The sequence below is a fragment of the Elgaria multicarinata genome, chromosome 8 (genome assembly GCF_023053635.1).
Source record: "Elgaria multicarinata webbii isolate HBS135686 ecotype San Diego chromosome 8, rElgMul1.1.pri, whole genome shotgun sequence".
NCBI lineage: Eukaryota > Metazoa > Chordata > Lepidosauria > Squamata > Anguidae > Elgaria > Elgaria multicarinata.
Window position 1 is genome coordinate 87906271 of NC_086178.1, and position 23123 is coordinate 87929393.

Here is a 23123-nt window from a genome sequence, read left to right on the forward strand (position 1 = left end):
TTAAACAGGCACGGCAGTGCCTTTGTCAGTGGGATGATGGACAGCCTTGCTCGGCCAACCAGTATGGTACCAAGGCAGGCCCTGGTCACAGCTGTGCAGTTAGGCTGTCACTGCCAGAGGGAAGGGGAAAAGGGATGGAGGCGGCCAATTGGGGCATGCAAAGGAGGGGTGGGGCTGTGCCTCATGCAAATTTTGGAGGGGAGATTCACTATGCATGAGTCATATCTGCATTATTCATGAGCCCTTCTGTAGTGAGGTGACGGAGGGACAAAAATCAGTAAAGGAGTAGGACTACCAGTGCCCACAGCAACATGGGCTTTACACTAGTCATAATATCATTTTCAAATAGTAAGTGCTTGATGTTTTTCTCTACATACCCAAATCATCATCATCATCATCATCATCATCATCATCCCCTGAAGTAGAGCTTTTACTCAAAACATATGGGTTGTAACATCTGGGATTCCTTACATTCTCATTGTGTCCTGGGGGGGATCTACACTACTGCTTTTAAAGCGCTTTAAAGCACTTTGAAAACGTTTTGAAAACTGTATATGCAGTGTGTCCTGGGCCCAAACAGTTCTCAAAACTGTTATAAAGCGCTTTAAAGCACTTTAAAGCAGTAGTGTAGATCCCCCCTCCTGGTGCCATCCTGCTATACCACTTCATTCCTTTGGACATAACTTGACAAATCCAAAAGCAACCTAATGTCCAGCCCAGATGAGGAAATAGCCATTATTCCTGAGGTTGCTGTCTGATCAAGTATTCCTATTTCCTAGAATTGACCAAATCCTCAATAGCTTGAGAAGTTGGATCCAGATTTGCCTGCAACTAATTAGGAACAATCCAACAGACTGTGTTCACCAGATGCCCAAAACATACAATCTTAATTTACTCTTTTGACAACATTGGCACATACCAGATTTAAGAAACAACAAACTATTCCTGCAACCACTCCAAATAAAAGCTATGCACTATATCAAAGCTAAAGGCATTGTAAGTGCTCCGTGATAATGTAAGGTCTGTAAAGATATGTCTATAATGTTGGGGTATATAACATCTTCACAGAGCAATTTGTAGGGCTAATCTTTTGCACAGCACTTTAGCCAAGTCAGACATAAGTTGAGATCCCCTTAGGAAAATTGATTTCTGGATTTTATGTTTGTTCTTATAAAGATTTTTCCCCTCCCCATTTCAGACTTTGTGGGAAATGACATAGCACACAGACTTACCATCATCATTCTGGGCCAAACAATCCATGAAGACAACGGAAACTGCAACCCCTATTGCTAACCATTTTGAGAAGCAATGCTGCTGTAACATTTTATGTCAAGCTTCAATCAAGGCAGATCTAGAAAGAAGAGAGGAGGAGAAAAAAAATCATTTTTAAAACCAGCTTGTGTAAATTCAATTGAAAACATATGGGCATTACACACTTAATTGCTTGTTTTCCAGGTCCACAAGATCACCTTGATCAGGTACCTCTTGTTAAAGCAATTAATTCCTCCAGAAAGTAACCCCAAAGTGACATGCCTGATCCGTCCCATGAAAAAAAACACTCTTCAATTGCCCAGATTTTTTTGGAAAGAACAAGCATATCTACTTGTTTCGGCACTTGCCCCTAGAAGGGCTCCATCATGACTGCAGCTGGGCCTGGACCACCCACACAAAGGTGCCATTGGATCCAACCTACAATCTTCTCATTTTCCCACGACTTCTGTCTTTTCTCATAGCACAAAAAAATCCATTAAGGAGAAAAGGATGAAATAGCTGCACAATGCCTCGTAATTGGTAGCGCTAGGAGGTCTTCTGCTGGAAGCATTCTGTTACTTCTGTTTAAGAAGTCTGCGTCATGAATTTACCAACTGATCTTGAACCACTAATTTATTGGTTTGCCTTGGTGTTCCTCAGCTGTATAATCATAGAATCATAGAATAGGAGAGTTGGAAGGGGCTTACAAGGCCATCGAGTCCAACCCCCTGCTCAATGCAGGAATCCACCTTAAAGCATACCTGATAGATGGTTGTCCAGTAACAATGGCCTCTCAGTGTATAAATGCAACATCGTACATATATGTACAATATGTATTTGACATGCCGTGTACATATCTACTCCTGCCCAAAGCTTTTGCCAACTGGAACCATCTGCTTGCATGCACTTCTGGTCCCCTCTGTGGCACATTTGAGAGTGGGTTGTGGTGGTCCACCATTGTCCATCAAGCCATGGGCAATAACAGACCCTTCCACTAATCCCACTCACTAATGTACAAAAGTGTCTCCATTTTCATCTGTGAAATGTCGGGGTGCATATATGAGGTGGCTTTAAACAGATTACTGTTCTCCCAGTTACAAGCTACTATCTGCAATATGATGGTGGTGGTGGTAACAGCAGCAACAACAAAGTTGTAAGGATTACTGAGAATGTGTGAGAAATACTTCTAAAATAAAATGCCGCTATACATAAATGCTAATTATTTGTTCTTATAATGCAGTAATGTGATCCTCCAGATATTGGATTGCAATTCTCACCATCCCTGATCACTGGCCATGCTCTCTGGGGCTGATGGGACTTGGAGACCAACAACATCTGTAAGGCTATAAGTTCCCCAACTCTGTTATAACAGCATTGCTTAATCGTAAAGGCAATGTCAATTCACTAATCCCAAACAACCACATAGATCACCCCTTTAAATTAGAAACCTGAAGAAAATGGGAAATTATGCTGACAACAAGATTTCATTTAGCTAAGAGTAAAAAGAATAAAACCCAACCCAACAATAGAGCAGCAACAATGACAAAAATGAATAATAAAAACAGAGGATAAAGGCTCATATTAAAATGAGCTCGAGTTATTATTTATAGCTATATAGGGTTAACCCCATTAACCACCTAATTTATCAGGTTTACTGTTCCATGGTTATTTTTACTGTTACTGTTACTGTTCCATGGTTATTTTTATTTATTTATTTGTTTTATGGTCACGTAAGCAATGTTTCCTTTCATTTTTCTGCCAAACACATTCCCCCCTCTTCCTAACCTTCACTCAGCAGCCTTCAACATCAAAACAATATGTTCTGCCTTCAATTTGAAATCATTAAAGTCGTTGCTATCATTTTACTTCCAGAAGTCAACTTTTTTCTTATCTGTGCATATGCAGTGTCGTCTTTGGCACTTATTTACATCACAAACAATAGTATCATGTCAAGATGTTAAAGCTCTTCTTTGGATCTTTCTTAGTCTCTTTATATTCATTGCCGTCAAAAGAAAATAGGCTCTCTTTTAATGGGGGGGACAGACGATATTTCCATGAAAAGTAGGAACAGGCAGGCACATTTTTAAACTTGAGAATTGCTCTTGATTTCTCAACTTATGATATGTATGACATCTGGGCAAAAAAAGAAAAACAGTCATTTCAACTGGTTATGTATTTTTGAGCAAATTAAGCAAACAGATATATGATATTGTCAGGAAACTAAGTAAAAGTAGTTTTAGAAGTAAAAGTAGTTTTAGAAATAAAAACTAGACTTTTTCAAAAGAACAATGAATAAAATTAATAAAGCTTGAGAAAATTGGTTCCTATAGTCTGAGAAGTCAGATTTCTGTATTGAAGCCAAAATTCAAACACATACATGGCTGCAAAATATATCAACTATTCCAGTTCTTCTAAAATACACATATCACCTTCGAAAAAACAAACTTCTGGGGTGCTTTGAATGCTTATTCAATTTATTATATTATAATAGAAGAATACATTTAATAAATTTTCAGAGGAGTAGCTGGGTTAGTTGGCTGCAGCGAAAACAAAATAAAACTAAGAATCTGGTGGCATCTTAAAGACTAACAAACATATTATGGCATAAGCTTTCACACATGCGCACTTAAAACACCCAGTTGCACCCGCACATAGAACACCAGCACTCAGGAGATAAGTGATTTTATATTGTTACAAGAATTCCCTTGATGAAAAAAGGAAAGGAAAGGAACCTCTTGTGCAAGCACTGAGTCATTACTGACTCTTGGGAGGGACACCAGCTTTCGCTGACGTTTTCTTGGCAGGCCTTATAGCAGGGTGGTTTGCCGTTGCCTTCCCTGCCCGTTATTACCTTTCCCCCAGCTAACTGGGTACTCATTTTACTGACCTCAGGAGGATGGAAGGCTGTCAACCTGAGCCGGCTGCCTGAAACCAGCTTCCGCTGGGATCGAACTCAGGCCGTGGGGAGAGTTTCAGCTGCAGAAACTAGTGTTTTACCACTCTGCACCACACGAGGCTCAAAGGAAAGGAACCTCTCGTGCAAGCACTTGAGTCATTGCTGACTCCTAGAGGGACGCCTGCTTTCGCTGACGTTTCCTTGGCAGACTTTGTCGCGGGGTGGTTTGCCATTGCCTTCCCCAGTCGCAGTTACCTTTCCCCCAGCTAGCTAGGTACCTTGGAAGGATGAAACGCTGAGTCAACCTGAGCCGGCTGCCTGAGAACCAGCTTCCGCTGGGATCGAACTCAGGCCGTGGGGAGAGTTTTGGCTGCAGTAACTGCCGCTTACCACTCTGCACCACATGAGGCTGAAGGACTTGATGAAGGACTGGATTTAGTCCAAAACACATCGGCAATAATAAATCCTTTCAGACACACAACTCCTGGTTCCACCCCTTGCCTTTGGCTTTTTTTTTTTTTTTGCTCACTGGTTCACATGATCAACACAACTGATTAAAGAAGCAACACAGCTTCTTTAAGCCATGGTGGGTTGTGACGCATGGCAGCATCCCTTTGAATATTCAATCCCCAATGGGTGTGTGTGTGCCATGGTTTGTTGTGCTGTCTGGACCTGGGTGGCAGGGGTTGTTTGAAGGTGAAACAACTCTCAAATAACCCTAAAACAAACCATGGGTTATTTAAGAGTTGTTTAACCCTCAAGCAACCCCTGCTGCCCATGTTCAGATGACACAACAAAACATGGCAACCCCCCACAAAGGGTGGAATATTCAAAATGGCCACTGGCACAATCGACAGTGGGCTGTGGTGATGGTACAAACCCAGTCTGTATCTTCTTGTTTCCTGGATCATCCCTGTGCATGCAAATGACACACAGGGGATACCGGAAGCAGGCAGGGATTATCCCTCCAATTTCCCGGGATAATCCTTAGGTGTAGAAAGGGCCCCATGGTCAGTTCACTTTCCATCGTTCAGCCCCACTCAAGATGCTAGGGACACTTTATTTAGTGTCACCACAGGCTGCGCACTTGTCATCCTAGGGGGCATCTATATGATGCCACTTTGCTAGCTGATTCCCCAAAAGCCTTCAGCATCACTGCTGTCAAATGAAATTGATACTGTTACACGGCAGGAGTGAGTGTGGCTTTCCAGGCAGGAAAAGTCACAGCACTGTCGTCAGATGGCGGGAATGGGGAACAAATATGGAGGGACCGGGAAACCACAAAGACGTCTTTTTCCTGGCAATTCTGTGCAACTTTGAGAGCCATTTATAGATCATTTACTTCCTGCGTATATATCGTCACTGACCTTACTTTCATTCCCCAGAGTTTATCATCACCATGGCAGTCATTCCGAGCCTTGTGAAGCCTGTCCCCTGCCCTGCATTCCTGGGTTTACCCTGCACTGGGACCTGCCCCTAGCTACGCTAACTTCCTTAATCTGAACCAAAGCCATCACTGACAGACAAAGGCCCGGTTCAGACATCACGCTAAACCATGCTGCTTAACCAAAAAATGGTTAAGGGATCCCTTAACCATTTTTTGGTTAAGCAGCATGGTTTAGCGTGATGTCTGAACCGGGCCAAAGAAACAACTGTGATGACATCGGAGCAATAGGAAATGTTGCAGTAAAATGATCCTCTGAAAAAGTGTAGTTTTGCAGGGAAAAGCCCAGTGTGACTGCAAGTTGGCAGCTGTGTCATATAAACAATGGGGCACAACTGTACAACCACAATGTGGTATATAGAACATAATGACAAGCCCCTACAGTGTCCTTGCATCCAGATGTACTGATCCCTAGCACCCATGAATGTAAAAAAACAACAACCCTTCATCAATTGTGTCTAACCACTTCCTTGAAATGAAATACATTTTGGACATCCTGTGACATTCCCACACGTACCATAGTATTAAAGGTCAAATCTGTTGGGAAAATAAATAGCTCCTCCAAACAATAAGGCATTTTATTTATTTTAGGCAGAAGTAAAATTAATTGGATATGGTTAGAATGAGACAGCGTGTGGTATCCCATATTCCCTCTGATGTCACTAGAAATGTGTCACAGTTTGGAATAAATTAATCCCCCGAAGTGTGTTGAAGAAATTCTGTGTGTGTGTGTGTGTGTGTGTGTGTGTGTGTGTGTGTGTGTGTGTGTGCATACTGGTTGCTGTCACTGTTAAAGAGAGGAGAAGGAAAGATCCGAGCTGGATTCACCTCTGATTCAGAAACACGTTCAGAGAAAGCTCATGGTACACTCCTTAGGACTGTACCATTTCAGAATGGAAAAGTGGCATACCAAGAAGGAAGGCTTCATTCATCACTTTCCCCTCATTTCAGATATAAGGAAGGTGCACATGTGTGTTTTAATGAATATGGCACATTCATTAAAGTAAGACACTTTCATTACATATCAAGAAAACTGTAACACATCCTTTCTTTGAAACTAAGAAAGGCTTATATAATTTAAAATGTAGTAGTAAGTAAATGTTTACACAAATCTATATGCTATTTATGTACAGTCCTATGCACGTCTACTCAGATGTCTCATTGAGTTTAGTGGGGTCACCCCCAGGTAAGTGGGTATAGGTGTTGAGCCTTCGCCTGAGTTGTTAATTTTAAACAAATGCTACAATTAACTAAAGCATAATCAGTCAAGTGTTATTTGTTGGGTTGATAACATTAATTTGGAATAGTTAAACTATTCCACAAGGCTTTTTAAAAGATGTAATTATTCTTAGACTAATTAATTAATGACATTTCCACTGACAGTAGGAAAGAATAATAAATAGATCCAAGCATATTTTTGTGTGTTTTTAATGTTGCATCCTGAACACTTTGACTGGGTTCAGCCAACATGATAACCAATGGTAGTTTAAATAGTCAACGGTTGGATATTTAACCCACCATGGTTTATCATGTTGTGTAGAGGGAGTTTTCAAACCAATGGTTGGTTATTTGGCTCAAATAACCAACACAAATAACCAACACTGTACAGAGTTGGCTATCTGAACCACCATTTGTTAGTGTGTTGTTTAGAGAGCATGTTGGTTATTTCCTCAGCCACCATTGGTTGTTTTGTCAACCACAGAGTCACAAGGCAAGAACGGTCAAAGCAGTGGCTTCTGCTCTAGTTCAGATGGCAGGATAGATTTTTGGCAGCAATAGCTGATGGGATACTAGTAAGAGGGCTGAGGGGGGAGAGAGGGTGGGGGATGAGTAAGTCAACTCAGCATGGACTAATAGTCAATTCAAAGCTGATCCTAATCCATACCATGGTTGATTATTATATTGCGTGGCGAGTACCCACTAGATAAACAACTGTTGAGTTGATTATTACCCTACTGTTGGCTATTGTGTTGTCCGAACACACCCTTTGAGTCCATGGTCAAAATGCTCCCAAATTCAGATCATACCTTGAGATGGGTTAGGTTAGGAATGTATAAAAAAATCATTTCAATTAGTTTTTGATAAGGATTTACTCAGTTCACACCTTACAAGGCAAACACATAGATACAATCTGTGATCAAAGTCCATACAAATCTAAACTTATGATGTTCGTCATGGACCCCAAAAAATGTGTTTGACAGCATGTGTGCGGTTGAAAAATGTGCATGAAAAATGCACACAAATAAGCTTTGGTCAGTGGGAGAAGAAAGCACACATTTTAAAAGTGTACACAATTGATGAGTACATTTTGTAAAATACCCACAAAAATGCAGATGGATTTTCATGTCAGAAAAAAAAAAAAACAAAGCTCACAATCTGATACAGACTCAAGTTGGAAAAAGCTTCAAGATGGAATTTGGAAAAAATGGGGGAGCTTGAATTTTGCTGATTTGCACATCTCTAAGTGATGTGTACACTGCCAAATGAATTAAAGCATAAAAAATTACTCAAAGAGTTCACAAAAACATGTCCCATAAACAAAAACTTGTAGTCTGTAAATGCAAACATTGAAGGATTTTGCTCATTATAAACTGGACTGCATTTTGACCTTCCCTTAAAAGTAATTTTCTGATAGAAACCTCCCTATCTGACTTCCTAAATATCAAATACTCCCTGACCAGGTTCAGATGACATGGTGTGGTTCACTGTGTGTTATTTAACTGATGATGAACTACAGATTATACATACAGTCCCTATTAAGGGGTTGTGATGATCCATGAGTGCCAGATTATATATGAAGCCCCTATTCAGGGGTTGTCATGTCATGTGAATCTGATGAGCTTGGGTTAATAACATTGGGTTATGCAAAGGTTAAAAAGACCAAACTTGTTGAGTTTGCATGACTTAAGTGAATATGGGTTATGCAAGGGTTAAACAACCAAAGACAACCCTCCCAACCCAAAAACAGATCATGGGTTATGTGAGGGTTGTTTAACCTAGCCAGCATGGATTTTTTTAACCCTTGCATAACCCATGGTTGCCAGGTTTGCATGACATGGATGGGAGTTGCATATTCAAAACAGCAGCTGCATGGGCCCCTCACCATGGGTTAAATAACCTATAAGGGAACAATGTGACATGCGAACTCAGTCAGTGTCCCATTTCCTCTGAGCAGGAGAGGGATGTCTCACAAAGAAAGTGAGGCAGGTGGCTACTAGGAGGAGGGTTTTCTCCGCTGTGGCACCCCGGTTGTGGAATGAACTCCCCAGAGAGGTCCGCCTGGCGCCTACACTGTACTCCTTTCGTCGCCAGCTGAAGACCTTTTTATTCTCTCAGTATTTTAACACTTAATTTTAACTTAAATTTAAATTTTACTGTTTTAACTCTGTATTTTAATTTTATATCAATTTTGCTGCGTGGTTTTTATTCTGGTTGTGCTTTTTATATTGTATTTTGTATTTGTGCTTTTAACCTGTTAGTTGTCTTACTATGGTTTTAATTTTTGTGAACCGCCCAGAGAGCTTCGGCTATTGGGCGGTATAGAAATGTAATAAATAAATAAATAAATAAATGTCAATTGCAGCAGCAAAAAGAAGGCGAGTTGCCAGTGGGAACAGATGACCTTTGAAGCACTCACATGAATGGGTGGAATTTAAAGGGTCAATACCTCTTTGCTTAATTAAAGCAACATTTTGTTGTAGTTTCCCTCCTTGTAAAAAGATTTTTTTTGATGTACTAATAAAAATGACCAAGGGGCTGTCTAAATGCACTGAAAGTCTCTCCCACACTAGAGGCATTCAAGAAGCAGCTGGACAACCATCTGCCAGGGATGCTTTAAGGTGGATTCCTGCATTGAGCAAGGGGTTGGACTCGATGGCCTTATGGGCACTTTCCAGCTCTACTATTCTATGATTATATGTACAGTCATCTCTCTGACAGCCTGTAGCCTCCTTAGCTTCTCACATTTCCTGCCCAAGGGGAGACAACATGACTTTGTTGCACCCACAGGGCTTTTTCACAGGAAGTGCAGGCAGGCTGGGAGACTTTAGAGCAATGGTGAGATGTGTAATAGAAAGAAAAATATAGACGGTGACTTCAGCCACCTCACAGTGATCACTTAAGGTCAAAACTACAAATGAGAATAAGGCAGAAATTAGTTAAGGTCCTTAGCTAGATGGGGCTTTATCTTGGGGCGATCCCCAGGATTGTCCCTGTGTGTCCACATGACGGACAGAGGATCCTGGGGTCAGGGAGGGGTATCCTTCCCTTGCCCCAGGATTTCGCCTTCCACTTTAGGCCTGGTTTTTCCATGGTCTCGGGCTGAGCCTGAGACCATGGAACATGTGGCTGGGCATTGCAGTTTGTCCCAGCTCCTTGTGGTTCCTCGCAAGGAGCCGGATCCCGCGCACGGGCTGCAATGCTCCTCAGGAGCTCAGCACCCATCGGGGTTTGGGGGGAGTGGGATTTTTTTTTAAAAAAAGGACTTGCCTTTTGCGCATGAGCGCTCGTGCATGCCTGTCTCCTTTTTAAAAAATGGTGGGCACGATGGCTCTCTCTCTGAGGTCATTGCACGCGCCACGTGTGAACAGAGGGGGAGATCTCACGATAAAAATATTGCGGGATCTTCACCCCTCTGTCGTGCTAGACCACTAGGTCTAGCTGAGGCCAAGGTCAAAACTATAAATGAACATGAGGCGGAAAAATGGAAGCCCCTTTCATGGGGTAAGAAAAGTTCCAGGAAATTCCTGACATTTTTCTTTTCTTACCCCTTAGAAATAAAAGGACACTTTTCAGAAGGTTTTCCATATTTTCTTTACCATTATTTTTTGTAATGGCTGCATTCCCTCAGCTCAATGCCATAATAATAATAATAATAATAATAATAATAATAATAATAATAATAATAATAATAATAATTTGTTACCCGCCTCTCCCTCTGGATCGAGGTGGGGTACAACACAAATAAAAACACCATAAAATACATAAAACTATGTATTGGAGTGATGTTAGGTAAATAGGGCATAGTGGAGGATGCAAAATGGGAGCTAGGCAGCCAACACAATTGATGCTGTTTCCACTTGCAGTAGCAGTGTGTGTGTGTGTGTGTGTGAAAACAAAAACCCTTCAGAAAAAATAAAGAAGTTGTTCTACAATCCTTGCTAATGGTGATGCCTACCTATGAGAAATTGTTGGAGAATTTCTACTCCCCCTGGAGAGATTCTGTAAAATTGTTCCCCCAATTTCTCTACCCACAAATTGGGTGAAGAATTTTAAGAGGCCACTTGTGCATATGTCTACTTTATGTATTCTCTCTTTCTCTCTCTCTCTTCCTTAGCTTTAACTAACATGGCAGATGTAGTGGTAGTGGTAGTGGTGGGGAGGCAAACATCCCTGCTGGAGTCAAATTCTACACTTCTTCGGTGCACAAAAAGAAATGGGGAAAAATGCTTCCTGAATCGACTTGACAAATGGATAACAAAGCTCAGCTGTGCAAGAAAAGAATGCCATTTTACAAGACAAATAGAAGGAGTCCGTTATATTATGGTGCTTGACCTCCTCCCATTAACATGCTCAATATTACCATATCTAACTGCAAACAATAATATTTTCCAAAAGTTAGCTACCTCAACAACTAGCTGGATTTAAAGTTCTAGACTGGCTTAAAAGGGGGCAAGTAAACAAAAGATAGATGGATTTTTTGAAATGCTAAATTCAAATCTTAACACATCCCACACATTAACAAATATAACCAGATAAAAATGTTTAGTTTCCATATGCAAATTAATTCTATCCTGGTGAAAATGGAATAGTTTTCAAAATGAAGCTTACATTAACATTGAATAAGCTATTCCTTCAAGGTCAAAAAATCTACCCACAGTAGGTGACTGGGGGTAGATGCATATATACTCAGAAGTCCCCACTGTGTGTTTAGGATTGCAGCCTGGATAGTTAACTGCCTTATCCTTCTTCCCCGACCCTTCTCCCAGTTCTGAATGTCAGCACAAACAATAGGACATATTGATCAAGTTTGCATGATCAAAATAGCCCACCATGGCTTGCAATGCATACTAGAGGTGTGCTCCGCTCCAATTAGAATCGGAAAATCAGAAGCGAATTGGCCTGCTCCGCCTTGCCCAAGGTGGAGTAGAAGCAGACCGCGGACCCTTAGAAGCACGGCGAAGAGAAGCGCCCATAGGCGGAGCGCTTCTCTTTTCACGGCGCGTTCCAATCGCCATTTTGGAAAATTTCGCCCATAGGATTGCATTGCTGAAAAGAATAGGGGATAACTGTGTTGTTTTTTAAGCTATCTTTCTGAAACTTCTTGTGCTTAGAGAGTCGTGGGTGGGGGTCATTTTCAGCCTACTCTCAGCTCTCTGCGTGGTGCAGTTCGATTGCTAGAATTATTGGAAAAATCGGGTAAAAAAACTGGAGAGGTAACTTTTTGAAGTACTGAGGGGCAGAGTCAACTCCCGGTCATGATCACATGATCCCAAAGTTGGAGGAGGGGATAGGCAAAACGGGTAACTTGGGATACTGGGAAACTTCTCTTTCTTAGTCTGAACAGACTTTTCCCAGTGTTTTTTTTAAAACAGTAGCCCCACCAAATGCACAAACACAACCTGAAATCATATACTAAGCAAATAAATAACAGATAGGAAACACAGCACTGCTACCCACCCTAACCTTGGTGAACAACTGAATAGATGTGGTGCAAGGGGATGAGGTCCCCTAGGGCATGTGGACATGCCCAGTGCACTCCTTGGAAGGTCATCAGAGCCCTCCAAAGAGTAACCAGTGGAGAGACTGAACCTAATGCCTGTCATGAGTTGAAGTGTAAGTTTGCTTCTTAAACACTGGTCCCTAGACAGGGACAGCCAAAATTGGCACAATTCCCCCTCCCCCTCCCCCTGGGCACGTCCACTTCCCTCTTACTGGTAAAAGACAGATATAGCCTTTTTAAAAAAATTCTTCCTGTTGTTTATTCAGCAACACTGCTGCTTTTAATTCCACCCCTCCTTTGTTTATTTATTTATTTATTTATTCTATTTTATATTTACACCCCATAGCCCAAGCTCTCCTGCCTTTTCCTCTTCAGTGAAGTCAGGCAGGCTTTCATTGTGGTTCAACACCTTATTGTTGTTGTTATTATTGCTATTATTAACATTATTATTTTGTTGTTGTTTAATAATGGCTGTGATCACAGTGCAGTCAATCAACTCTGAAGCAAGGATCACAAAGCTTTACTCTTATCCTCCTAGCCTCCTAGTTAGTTATGGGTGCAAAAGAAAAGGCATCTCTCTGTGCTGCTCCCACCTCACAGTGATGGTTTGCATTACTGGCTTTGAAACTATCCTTGGCTCACTTCCTTATGCCCCCAGAAATGTCTGCTGCCTGCCTGCCTTCCCTCCCTCCTCCCCTGCCCGCCTCGCAGGGATGGTTTGTGTGTGTCTTGCTTTGACTCAGGGGATAAGTCCTTCCTGCGCTCACTTAGACTTTTGGAAGTTCCAAATCAATTTTTCAAGTGTGGAAGAAGATTCATATAGGTTTATCTCTACTCCCCAATTCATGGCATGCTGGGATTTCCTTTGAAATGGCCCCATTAAGCTGTCTGCAGCTTTAAATCCCTGAGATACTGGGGTGTCCGATTTTGATAAATTCCCCCAAAATCAGGGGATGATGGGATTGGCTTGAGTCTTGGCATGCATGTGTATCCATGGATAATCTATTATGGTGCCGAGTTTGAGGTTTCTAACGTGAAAATTGACGGAGCTATCGAAAGGGGTGTGAATAGGGGTTATGGGTGGTGCGTTAGAGGTTTAAGCCCCGCCAAAAATCAGGGGATGATGGGATTTGCTTGAAACTTGGCATGAATGTGGATCTAGATGGCATCTGTGAGGGTGCCCACTTCCAATTTTTTTATCTGTCAAAATGTCGGAGAACAGTCCATGTCTGAAAATGGGGTGTCCGATTTTCATAAATTCCCCAAAAATCAGAGGATGATGGGATTGGCTTGAGTCTTGGCATGTGTGTGTATACGTCCATGAGGTGTCATGGTGCCAAACTTGAGGTTTCTAACTTTAACAGAAAAAGAGTTATAGACTTTTTTGGATTTCAATGCAAGCCTATGGGGGGGGAAAGCGGAGCTCCAATCCGGATCCGGAGCTCCGGAGCAGAGCGGACTATAGGCGGAGCAAAGCGGCCCGATCCGCAAATTGCGGATCTGGAAGAGAAGCGGATCGGGGGGTCCATGCACACCCCTACTGCATACCAGTTTGTGCCGTTTGGGATTATCTTGTCATGTGAACCTGGGTTACCTTTGCATAACACTAGAACAGGCCATGGGTTATGTGAGGCTAGTTTAACCCTCACACAACCCTTTTAATTTTTGTGAACCGCCCAGAGAGCTCTGGCTATTGGGCGGTATAGAAATGTAATAAATAAATAAATAAATTGTCACCCAGATTCACATGATCCAACAAGCTGTGAGAGGGCAATGAATATTCAAATAGCTGCCAGCACACACTGGCATGCACTATTTTGATCATGTGAATCAGCCCATTGTGGCTGTTCGCACAACACAACAGCTCACTGTGGTTTATTTAGGCCACAGTGAGGCTGCGACACATGTGTGTGCCCATTGCCCATGGCTGGTTGGGCAATGCTGAGAGTAGTAGTTTTTTTCTGTCTGAACATGTGTAGGATTGAAGCCTTAGTCTCAGGAATATGTATAACATTTCAGCCTAAATCACTCAAGACACACATTGGAAGTGATCAGGAAGAAACTTGCGCCTTCTCTAGTAATCACTGACACCACTCTAGGAAGGTTCGTTTAATGGGCAGTATAAACATGTAATAAATAAATAAATAAATAAATAAATTTTAAAGCCGTCCATCTCCTCAGAAATTGTGCTCCATTACAGGTTACTACAATGCTTCCATACCAGTCTATGGAGTTACCCTTGAATATTGACAAGTCAATCTTCCTGAAACATTTGAGAATTTTCCACATACTGCACTTTTCCAGTCAAATTTCTTGGTACATCAAAAACAACACAAAATTAAGTTCCACTCTCTCTTAATGCAGGGGCAGCTGTTCCAGGACTGGTGGGTGATGTACAGTATAAAACACTTGTTCCTTCACTAACAGAAAATTGTTAGTGGCTGGTTTCATTTTACTGCACTGGTCAAAGTAGTTCTGTAATTTTGTTAAAGTGCATATAATTTGTTTATATGTTGTGGAAGTGGACTCTCTGTGAAGAGAAACAGAAAACTGTGTTTATTTGGCTATGTTCAGTTCACTATCTATGTATTATTTTAAAACCAATTTTTAAATGCAATCCTATATATGTCTATTCTAAACCAAATCCCATTGAGTTGAATGGAACTTACTCCGAAGGAAATGAGGAAAGGATAGCAGCCTTAAACTTGTTTTCCCCCTATCTCCGTTATAAACAGAGCTGAGCAATATTTGACTAATTTCATCAGCATAATTGTGCTCCGGAATGACAAACCAAAATACACCCTATTAATTGTCAAGTTCAAAATGCTAAGTGTAACTTTTCATTATGCTGGTGGAATGAGCACAGGGCCACACTTTTTTCAAGGCAGTTGTGGTAGCCGCATCAATGAAGTGCATAATTTAATTCCGTTTCTCTTTATTGAACCTCAAGAGCTTAATAGTGCATATTTTAATGGAAAGATCCAACAGTACTAAACATTGGAATCAGATTTCTTTTTCACATCCATACAAAAGGCAGAGTAACATAGCTAAAGAAAAGTCTTCTGAGAATCACAGAGTTCTATTATCAAAGGATAATGTGAAACTATAGAGATGGAAGGTCTGGGGCACAAGCGCTGGGAAAGAACTGCCTTGCAGGCACCAGACATCCGAAGGCAGTGATGTATATCTTCCTCCAGGGCAGTATTTCAGGCTTCATGCAGTGTAGTCTCTCTTCTCCACAGAGAGCACAATGTCACCCTATCTTCAGGACACATTCTGTATTAAGATGATGAAGTTTCTACCCATCCAAACTCTTTAGGGGGATTTGGTTGATTTTCTTTTTTTCCTTTTGCTCTCACACAGCTCTTACCCAAAGGGATTCCCAACCATAACACTCTGCAAGTCTCTCTATATGGTAGACTTCCTAAACATCACCATCCATCTCTAAAGGAAGGGATGCCTTCAAGGCGTGAGTATCATCATTGTGAATTCTGCCCTAGCCTCCAGTCCTAAATCTAGCTGCTACCAATATCTTAGTAGGACTGCTTCCCAGAAGGTGTCAAACAAATTTTAGGACAAGCTTTTAGAGAGGAGCTGCAGTATCATTTGTAAAAATGCTTATCTCCCACCGTCAGTCTGAAAGTAAGCTGGACGACACTTTGGATAACAAAGATTTCATAGCAAATGTAAACACCATCTTGAACAATCACCATGCAGAACTGCATTCTAAGTAAGGCATGTATACTTCATGTGTGTGTTGGGGTGTGTGAATCTTCTTCAATGACATAACTTATTTGGCTAGAAGGTTAGATACTTTGCTCTCAAGACATAGATAAATTATTTCAATGGCAACCACCTTTCCCTGGAGATAATTCCTGATCTGCACACACAAACTGTAACACGAGGATTTCTTTCCAAAGAAAGAAAATTGGAAAGCTCTCCCTAGAGACAGAATAGAATATCAATTCAATGACAACCAGAGGAGATGGGTTGTCTTAGAGCAAACTAAATCAATACAGTTATTTTGCCAGAGGGTTGTAAGAAGAAATTATACCAAATATGATCTTTCGTTATCTGTAAATGCAAAACCCTATAAAGGTCTTAATTTTTTCACCGAGAATGTCTGTAAACATTTTGTGTCAATTAGTGCTCCTAACAGTTACGAGTGGAAGAAATCTATTATTCAAATGCAAAATGTGATCAATGGAAATTGAAATTGCAAAATTCCTTGAAATAATTTTGTGCTACTGCAGATGATATGTAAACTAAGCCCAGGGAACTCTTATTCAGCCCCTCAGCTCATAGTATAGCAATAGGCAGGCCACTGTCTTTCAGCCTAACCTACTTCACAGGGTTGTTGTGAGGATGAAAAATGGGGAGGGAACTCACTCTAGACCATGCTGAGCTGTTTATAAAGAGGGAGGAATGACATGAATTCCTTTATTTGCATCAGCCACAGGCCTTAGCATTTGAAATGAGATGTACAAAAGAATAAAAGCAAGATTGTTCTTGACCAAAATTACCCAAGTTGCATTCTAAAAAATTACATTAAATACAAATTCCAGAATTAATACAAGTCTTTACACATAAAATAGGAATAAGTAAATAACACAAATTTCTTTTCCTAGGTTTTACAATGTATGTTTTAAACTTTGTAAGACCGCCTTTAGGCCCAGTATTGGGCAAAAGGCAGGATACAAATAAATATAATAGTAGTAGCAGTAGTAGTAGTAATAATAATAATAATAATAATAATAATAATAATAATAATAATATGCAGTGAAGGCAAAGGATGAGCAAATCTGGTTCTGCCTTGGCTGGCAGTTACAGGAACTCTTGCACGCTCTGGCCATGGTGCTTCCCTTCATGTGCCACTTGCTGACCCAATTGGGATGGTGAGTGGCACACAAAGCAGGTACCTGGCCAGCTTGGCTTCAACTGGCCCCATCCCCACCCAATGGGATAAGGCACATGGCTGGCAAAGCAAGCTGCCCCAGCTGACATGCCAGGTGGATCATCCACCCAGTGTGTTGGCAAGCAGCAAAACCAACCCACCTGGTGCCTTGCCTTTGACTCCCCCAAGTCTTCCTCAATGATCCACCCAGTGCTTTGGCTAGGGTGGCTTCACCAGTGGAACAAAGACCTCAAACCTTGTTGCTGGTTTTTTAAAATAGCTTAATCAAGAACTGGTTTTTGATTATATTATATGCCTTTAGTCAGGGTAGCCAGGCCTTTACTTTACAGAGGTGCCTTTGGAGAGCTAGCAGAGGACAGTTCACAATTTGAACGTGTCCTCTATTTGATGTGCTATCCAGTCCAAGGCCAGATCTACACCAAGCAGGATATGACACTTTGAAAACAATTTGAAAACTGTATGTGGAGCATGTCCTGGGCCCCAACAGTTGTCACTACTGTTATAAACTGTTTTAAAGCCTTAGTGTAGATCCTGCTTAAGTCTGGTTTAAAGTCAAGGGACCCTAAGGAGGGAGAGCAGCATAGGCCTTGAAATTGCCCACCACCAGCTGGCACCTGGGCATCAGACAAAACAGACACACCGGCCACATAGGAGAGCCAGTGTGGTGTAGTGGTTAAAGTGTTGGACTGGGAGTTGGGAGATACGGGTTCTAGACCCCATTCGGCCATGGAAGCTCACTGGATTATTTTGGGCCAGTCACAGACTCTCAGCACAACCTGCCTCACAGGGTTGTTGTAAGGATAAAATGGAAAGGAGGATTATGTACACAACCTTGTGTTCCTTGGAGGAATAAAGGTGTGATATAAATGTAAAAGTCAGTGTTTCCCACTAAGTTGAGACATATTGTATTTAATAAGTCTTGTGTGGCGCAGAGCGGTAAAGCAGCAGTTTCTGCAGCTGAAACTCTCCCCACGGCCTGAGTTCGATCCCAGCAGAAGCTGGTTTCAGGCAGCCGGCTCAGGTCAACTCAGCCTTCCATCCTCCCGAGGTCGGTAAAATGAGTAACCAGTTAGCTGGGGGAAAGGTAATCACGGCCGAGAAAGGCAACGGCACACTACCCCGCTATAAGGCCTGCCAAGAAAATGTCAGTGAAAACTGGCGTCCCTCCAAGAGTCAGTAATGACTCAGTGCTTGCACGAGAGTTCCTTTCCTTTCCTATTATTTCTTATTTTTAACCTATACAACCAGATTTGCATATGCAAATCTCATGCAAATCTATGTCCTCTTTTTTTAATGATAAATAGATGGCCACCCTAACATTCACTTATGAAGTCAGTTATTTTATTCTCCAGATGGAAAGACAGGAAGTTCAAAAGGTTAAGAATATATTGGCTTGTCCTAAAGTCCTCTTGATGATCCCCCCAACCCTGTGAAGCAACCTGTTGCAGTTCCTATTTCAAAAACCTATTTTATTTCATGGGGGGGGGGGGGCGGGGAGCCAAATCTTCAGTGACAGGAATCAGGTTCAGTTATAAGCTAATGAGATCAATGCTGATAAGCACATGCAATAAAATCCCTTCAAAACATGCATCTTATCAAGAAACAGCAAAAAGTCTCTCCCTCACTCTCTATCTATATACTTAATCTCCTAGCTATTACTTTGCAATCTACTGTCTGCTGCAAGAAAAACAAGGCCGTATGCCCACAGCGAGCACCCTATATATTTATGATGAATGAGAAGGGGATATTTAAGGTGCATAAAGCAGATTAGGGCCCCCATTAATTTCCTGTTGCCATTGTGCTAACACTACTCTTGGTTTAATGTATTTTAGGGAAACAAACATAAAAAAAATACCAGCATATGATATCTTTTGCCAGCAGGTAGGGTAGGACATAAGCAAATTATTTGCTTTTTGTTGATAAGATCTGGACAAGCTTGTCAAGAATGTCCATTTTGTGATTTGCTAAACCCGAGGACCCTGTAGAACTTTCTTGCTCGTCCGCATTTAAATTATTTAAATTGTCAACCTAAAAGAAACATGATTTAGAAGTTCAGAAAGAGATTTTAAAAAACTTACTACAATAAAATAGCATAGGAGTTGCACACATCCCACACTCATTTAGAATAGGAGTCCTATTTAACAGGTTTGCATGGTATGTTGGGTCCACTTTTGCCAGTCACAGAAGCTTTCTTATGCTTGAAGAATGTAACACATGACCTAGAAGTTGTTCTATTTTATGAAAAGCCTAGAATAACATTTTATTTATTTACTTACTTTTGTTCTATTTCCTACCCGATATCAACAACCAACAGTGTCAGGGAGGCTTAACAGCGTCATCAGAAGGAGGAGGGAATCATGTTTTCCTACCAACGCTTTTTTGTCTCACAATAGGGATGAGCAGCATCCTCTTTCTTCACACCGGGGGGGGGGGGGGAAGAGAAAGAAGAAGCAGAAATGACCACCTGGCCCATTCAGTGGGCATTTTTATCACCCTGCTTTTCCTGCACACAGTATGGAATGGCAGCAAGTTTTGCCTCAAAAAAGAAAACATCTTATTTACCGGGTCTTATTTTTCATGAGAAATAGAGCAGAAGGAGTGGGAGACACACGTGAGGCGATCAGCATCATCAAAAGGACCTGGGGAAAAGCGTGAGTGGCCAGTAACAAACGTGCGATAAAACCCTCATCTGATGACACTAATTTATCATCATCTATTGTATGGCAGTTTCTTTGAATTTCGGGGGGGGGGGGGAATGGAGTTCGCAGAAGCTACCAGGATCTGAAAGTTGCTTATGTATTATGATGGAAATAAGAACGGATAACTCCTGTGAGTGGAAAAATAAAGTGTTCCAAGGTATCTTGCAAACATGTCTCTATACTCATTTTACACCCAGTTTGTTTTTTTCTTAGTCAGGCTTGGATACATTTCCACCTTCAATCATGAAGATAACATAGTCTCAGCAACCAATATAAAATATAATACTCGTCAATAAATGGATTCTCTGGAACTATTAACATACCCATTAAGTGTATTACTTCACAAGATTTTTGACAGTTATTCATGGCACATGATAAAAAGTTTGCCACAAGAAGAATCATCACGAACATATGCCTAATGCTTTAGACCAACAAGATATCAGTTGGCAATATGAATGCTTCAGCTTCTTTTAATCTGCCCCAAAAGACATTTCCATACATTCACATGCAAGGTGGAGTTAGAATGTCCTTTGGTCTCACAAGTTTTTCAGAGTAACTTTCTTTCTATTTCCGAAAACCCCTGCACGCCTTTTCAGAGCGAAAACAGGTCAATTCTGTATGAAATTAACAGCCAGATCATAAACATGCTTACTCAGAAGTAAATCTCAATGTATTCATTGGAGCTTACTCCCAAGTATGCATAGGATGGGAGCCTAAGGGAAGAAAAACAAGTCATTCACACTTATTACCATTAGGTATCTACCCTTACTTTTAGGGAATCTAATGTACCCAGTTCAATCTTTCTTATCCCTGCAAGCCCACATAGTCCAAATAGAATACATGTTGGTCCTGAAAACCTAGCACAAAGAGGCTGTTTCAGTTACTAAAGGAGTAACATTAGCACACAGTTTCCCCACATCAGCTTCATTTGGTCACTTCCTATACAACTTGGCTTGACATTAAGCAACAAAAAGGACTGCAGCACATGGTGCAACCTTAGGTACTGTATATAAGACTAACAATTTGATTCAAGAACTTAGAATCATAGAATCATAGAATCACAGAGTTGGAAGGGGCATACTTCCTAGCTCCCAGAAAGTATACTTAGCCCCAACCATTATAGAGGAACAGCAAATCTGGGATTGTGGCCCAGTTCATACAAGAAGCCTAAAAAGAGTTTTCCATGTGGTCAGAAGTCTCTGGCTCAGTGTACCAGGTATGGTGGATGTCAGTCGCACACTGGCACTATAGGGCGCTTTCTTGTAGCAACACTGGAGGCTTCCTTCAGCAGCAGTGATTTCCTTCTTGTGCTTTGGTGATTTAAGAATCTCCATGGCACCAGAAGATGAGAGATTGATAAACAGCACCATAAGAAACCTGTAATGGGTATCTCTGGCCAGTTGAAGTATTTCTCATTGCCAGGACCAATAGCTGATACAGCCAATTAGAGGCATCTGAGTACATGGAGGCATGTTTAAGGTATCCTCTGTGAACCACGCCTTAGATGTCTGAAGAAGAATCAATAATTTGTTAGTGATTACCTATGCAGAAGTGAGCAATTTGTTGAGTATACTTAACAGATACACTTAAAATATATCATTACCAGATCAGTGCTAACATGCACACTTTAGATGCAATTGACATTATATGCTCATTTCTCATCAACATTTTGTTTTCTCTTACACATAGACCTTTATCACACCAGCCTTATAGTCTGCATTCACGGCAAATTAAGTGCAAAGGACTCAGTTGATGCCTACATTACAGTCTGCTTTGGGGGCAAAGGACTCCAATGATATGCACCATGTCCAGCTGGGATTGTGGGTTCCCCCCCCCTTGGGGGCATATTTTGGTGCATGGAAAGTCCAGTTCTTTCGGTAGTGCAAAAGCACACTGCTCAAACTGCAACATGTACTTCCATCCCTTGTTTTGAATCCGATGGTCTGTGGGTGTGTTTTCAAGGGGCGGAATTATTGACGAAAGAAAGGGGGTGACTTGTCTCCAGCGGGTGTTTTTAATTGGGTTGTCAATTTAATTGCCAATTCAAGTTTTTAATTGCCAATTCCTCCATCTTAATTCCTCCATCCATTTTCTCCTTAAAAGAAATGTGGGAAATGCACCCTCCTTGCCAGCAGCACCCTCATTTTTAAAGATAGAGATCCAAATTGGCACAGTGGTAGGTCTTAAGGAGGGCTTTCAGCATGCCAAATTTGAATCCAACTGGATCATCTGTTGATCTTTTATGATTTTTTACATTTCCTCCCTCAAATCCGTTGGAGCTTATAGTCTGCTAGTGCGGAGGAATGTAAGATTGCACTTCCATTCCTTTGAACATTCAAAGCTGTGCATCTTCAATGGGATTTTCCTTACTCAAAAGTAAATCCTATTAATTTCAATTGCTAACATGACATGCTGCCCCTTGGTCTGTGCTTGGAAGGGAGACAAATGGAGGGAAGGGGGCTGGAAAGATTTCCCCTCTTTCTGCACCCCGGAGCTTTTCCTAAGGAGGAGCCATGGAGGGAGGGAACCTCCAGGCAGGGTTAGGGGAACTTGCAATAAAAACATAGGGAGGGAGGGTGCAGTGTCCAACTACCACCAACCAATGAACTGTAGGGGGAAGTACAAGGGAGATCAATGGGCAGAGGCGATGGCAAAAACAACAAGATGTGCAAGTGAACCTCAACCAATCACAGAAAGGCGCTACAACAGATGTATATAAATGTTATATATCTGAAGTGGGATAATTCGAGAGTGAACCAAAACAAAAGCATAGGTGTGATGAAGCTTATAGTCTTAGGGTGAAACTAAATGTTCATCAAATCTTGCATGATTGGATTATTTCCTTCAGTGTAAGCATGCATGGTCCTGATTTGGTTCAGGACCATGGCACTTGGGCGGGGGGGTGGGGGCGGATTTAAGCTTTCCCCTTCCTATTTTTGTTCTGAAATTCCATCCACACTCCTGTGATGGAGACGTTTTCCTTTCTTTAACCAGCTCCCCTGCAGGGTGGTAGCAGAATTTTGGGGATGAAAACAGGAGGAGGAAAGTTTAAATCACCTCCTTCCAGAGTGCTTCGGGCCCAATCTAAATTGGGGGTTGCATGCACTAACACTGAAGGAAATAATCCATCAGAAAAAACTTTTAGTTTTGCCTTCAATCAAAAGCTGAAATACTCAGGATTCTAGTGGGGAAAGGGT

The 23123-nt window shown here is 41.5% G+C and overlaps 1 protein-coding gene across 1 annotated transcript in view; it reads right to left on the bottom strand.

Moving 5' to 3' along the window:
• Positions 1–23123, bottom strand: part of PCDH15 (protocadherin related 15) — a 451284-nt gene that overhangs the window by 385347 nt on the left and 42814 nt on the right. Inside the window, exon 2 of the mRNA XM_063132951.1 lies at positions 1233–1351. Coding sequence (XP_062989021.1) covers positions 1233–1323 — 91 coding nt within the window. The 5' untranslated portion in view covers positions 1324–1351. The remainder of the gene's footprint in view (positions 1–1232; positions 1352–23123) is intronic.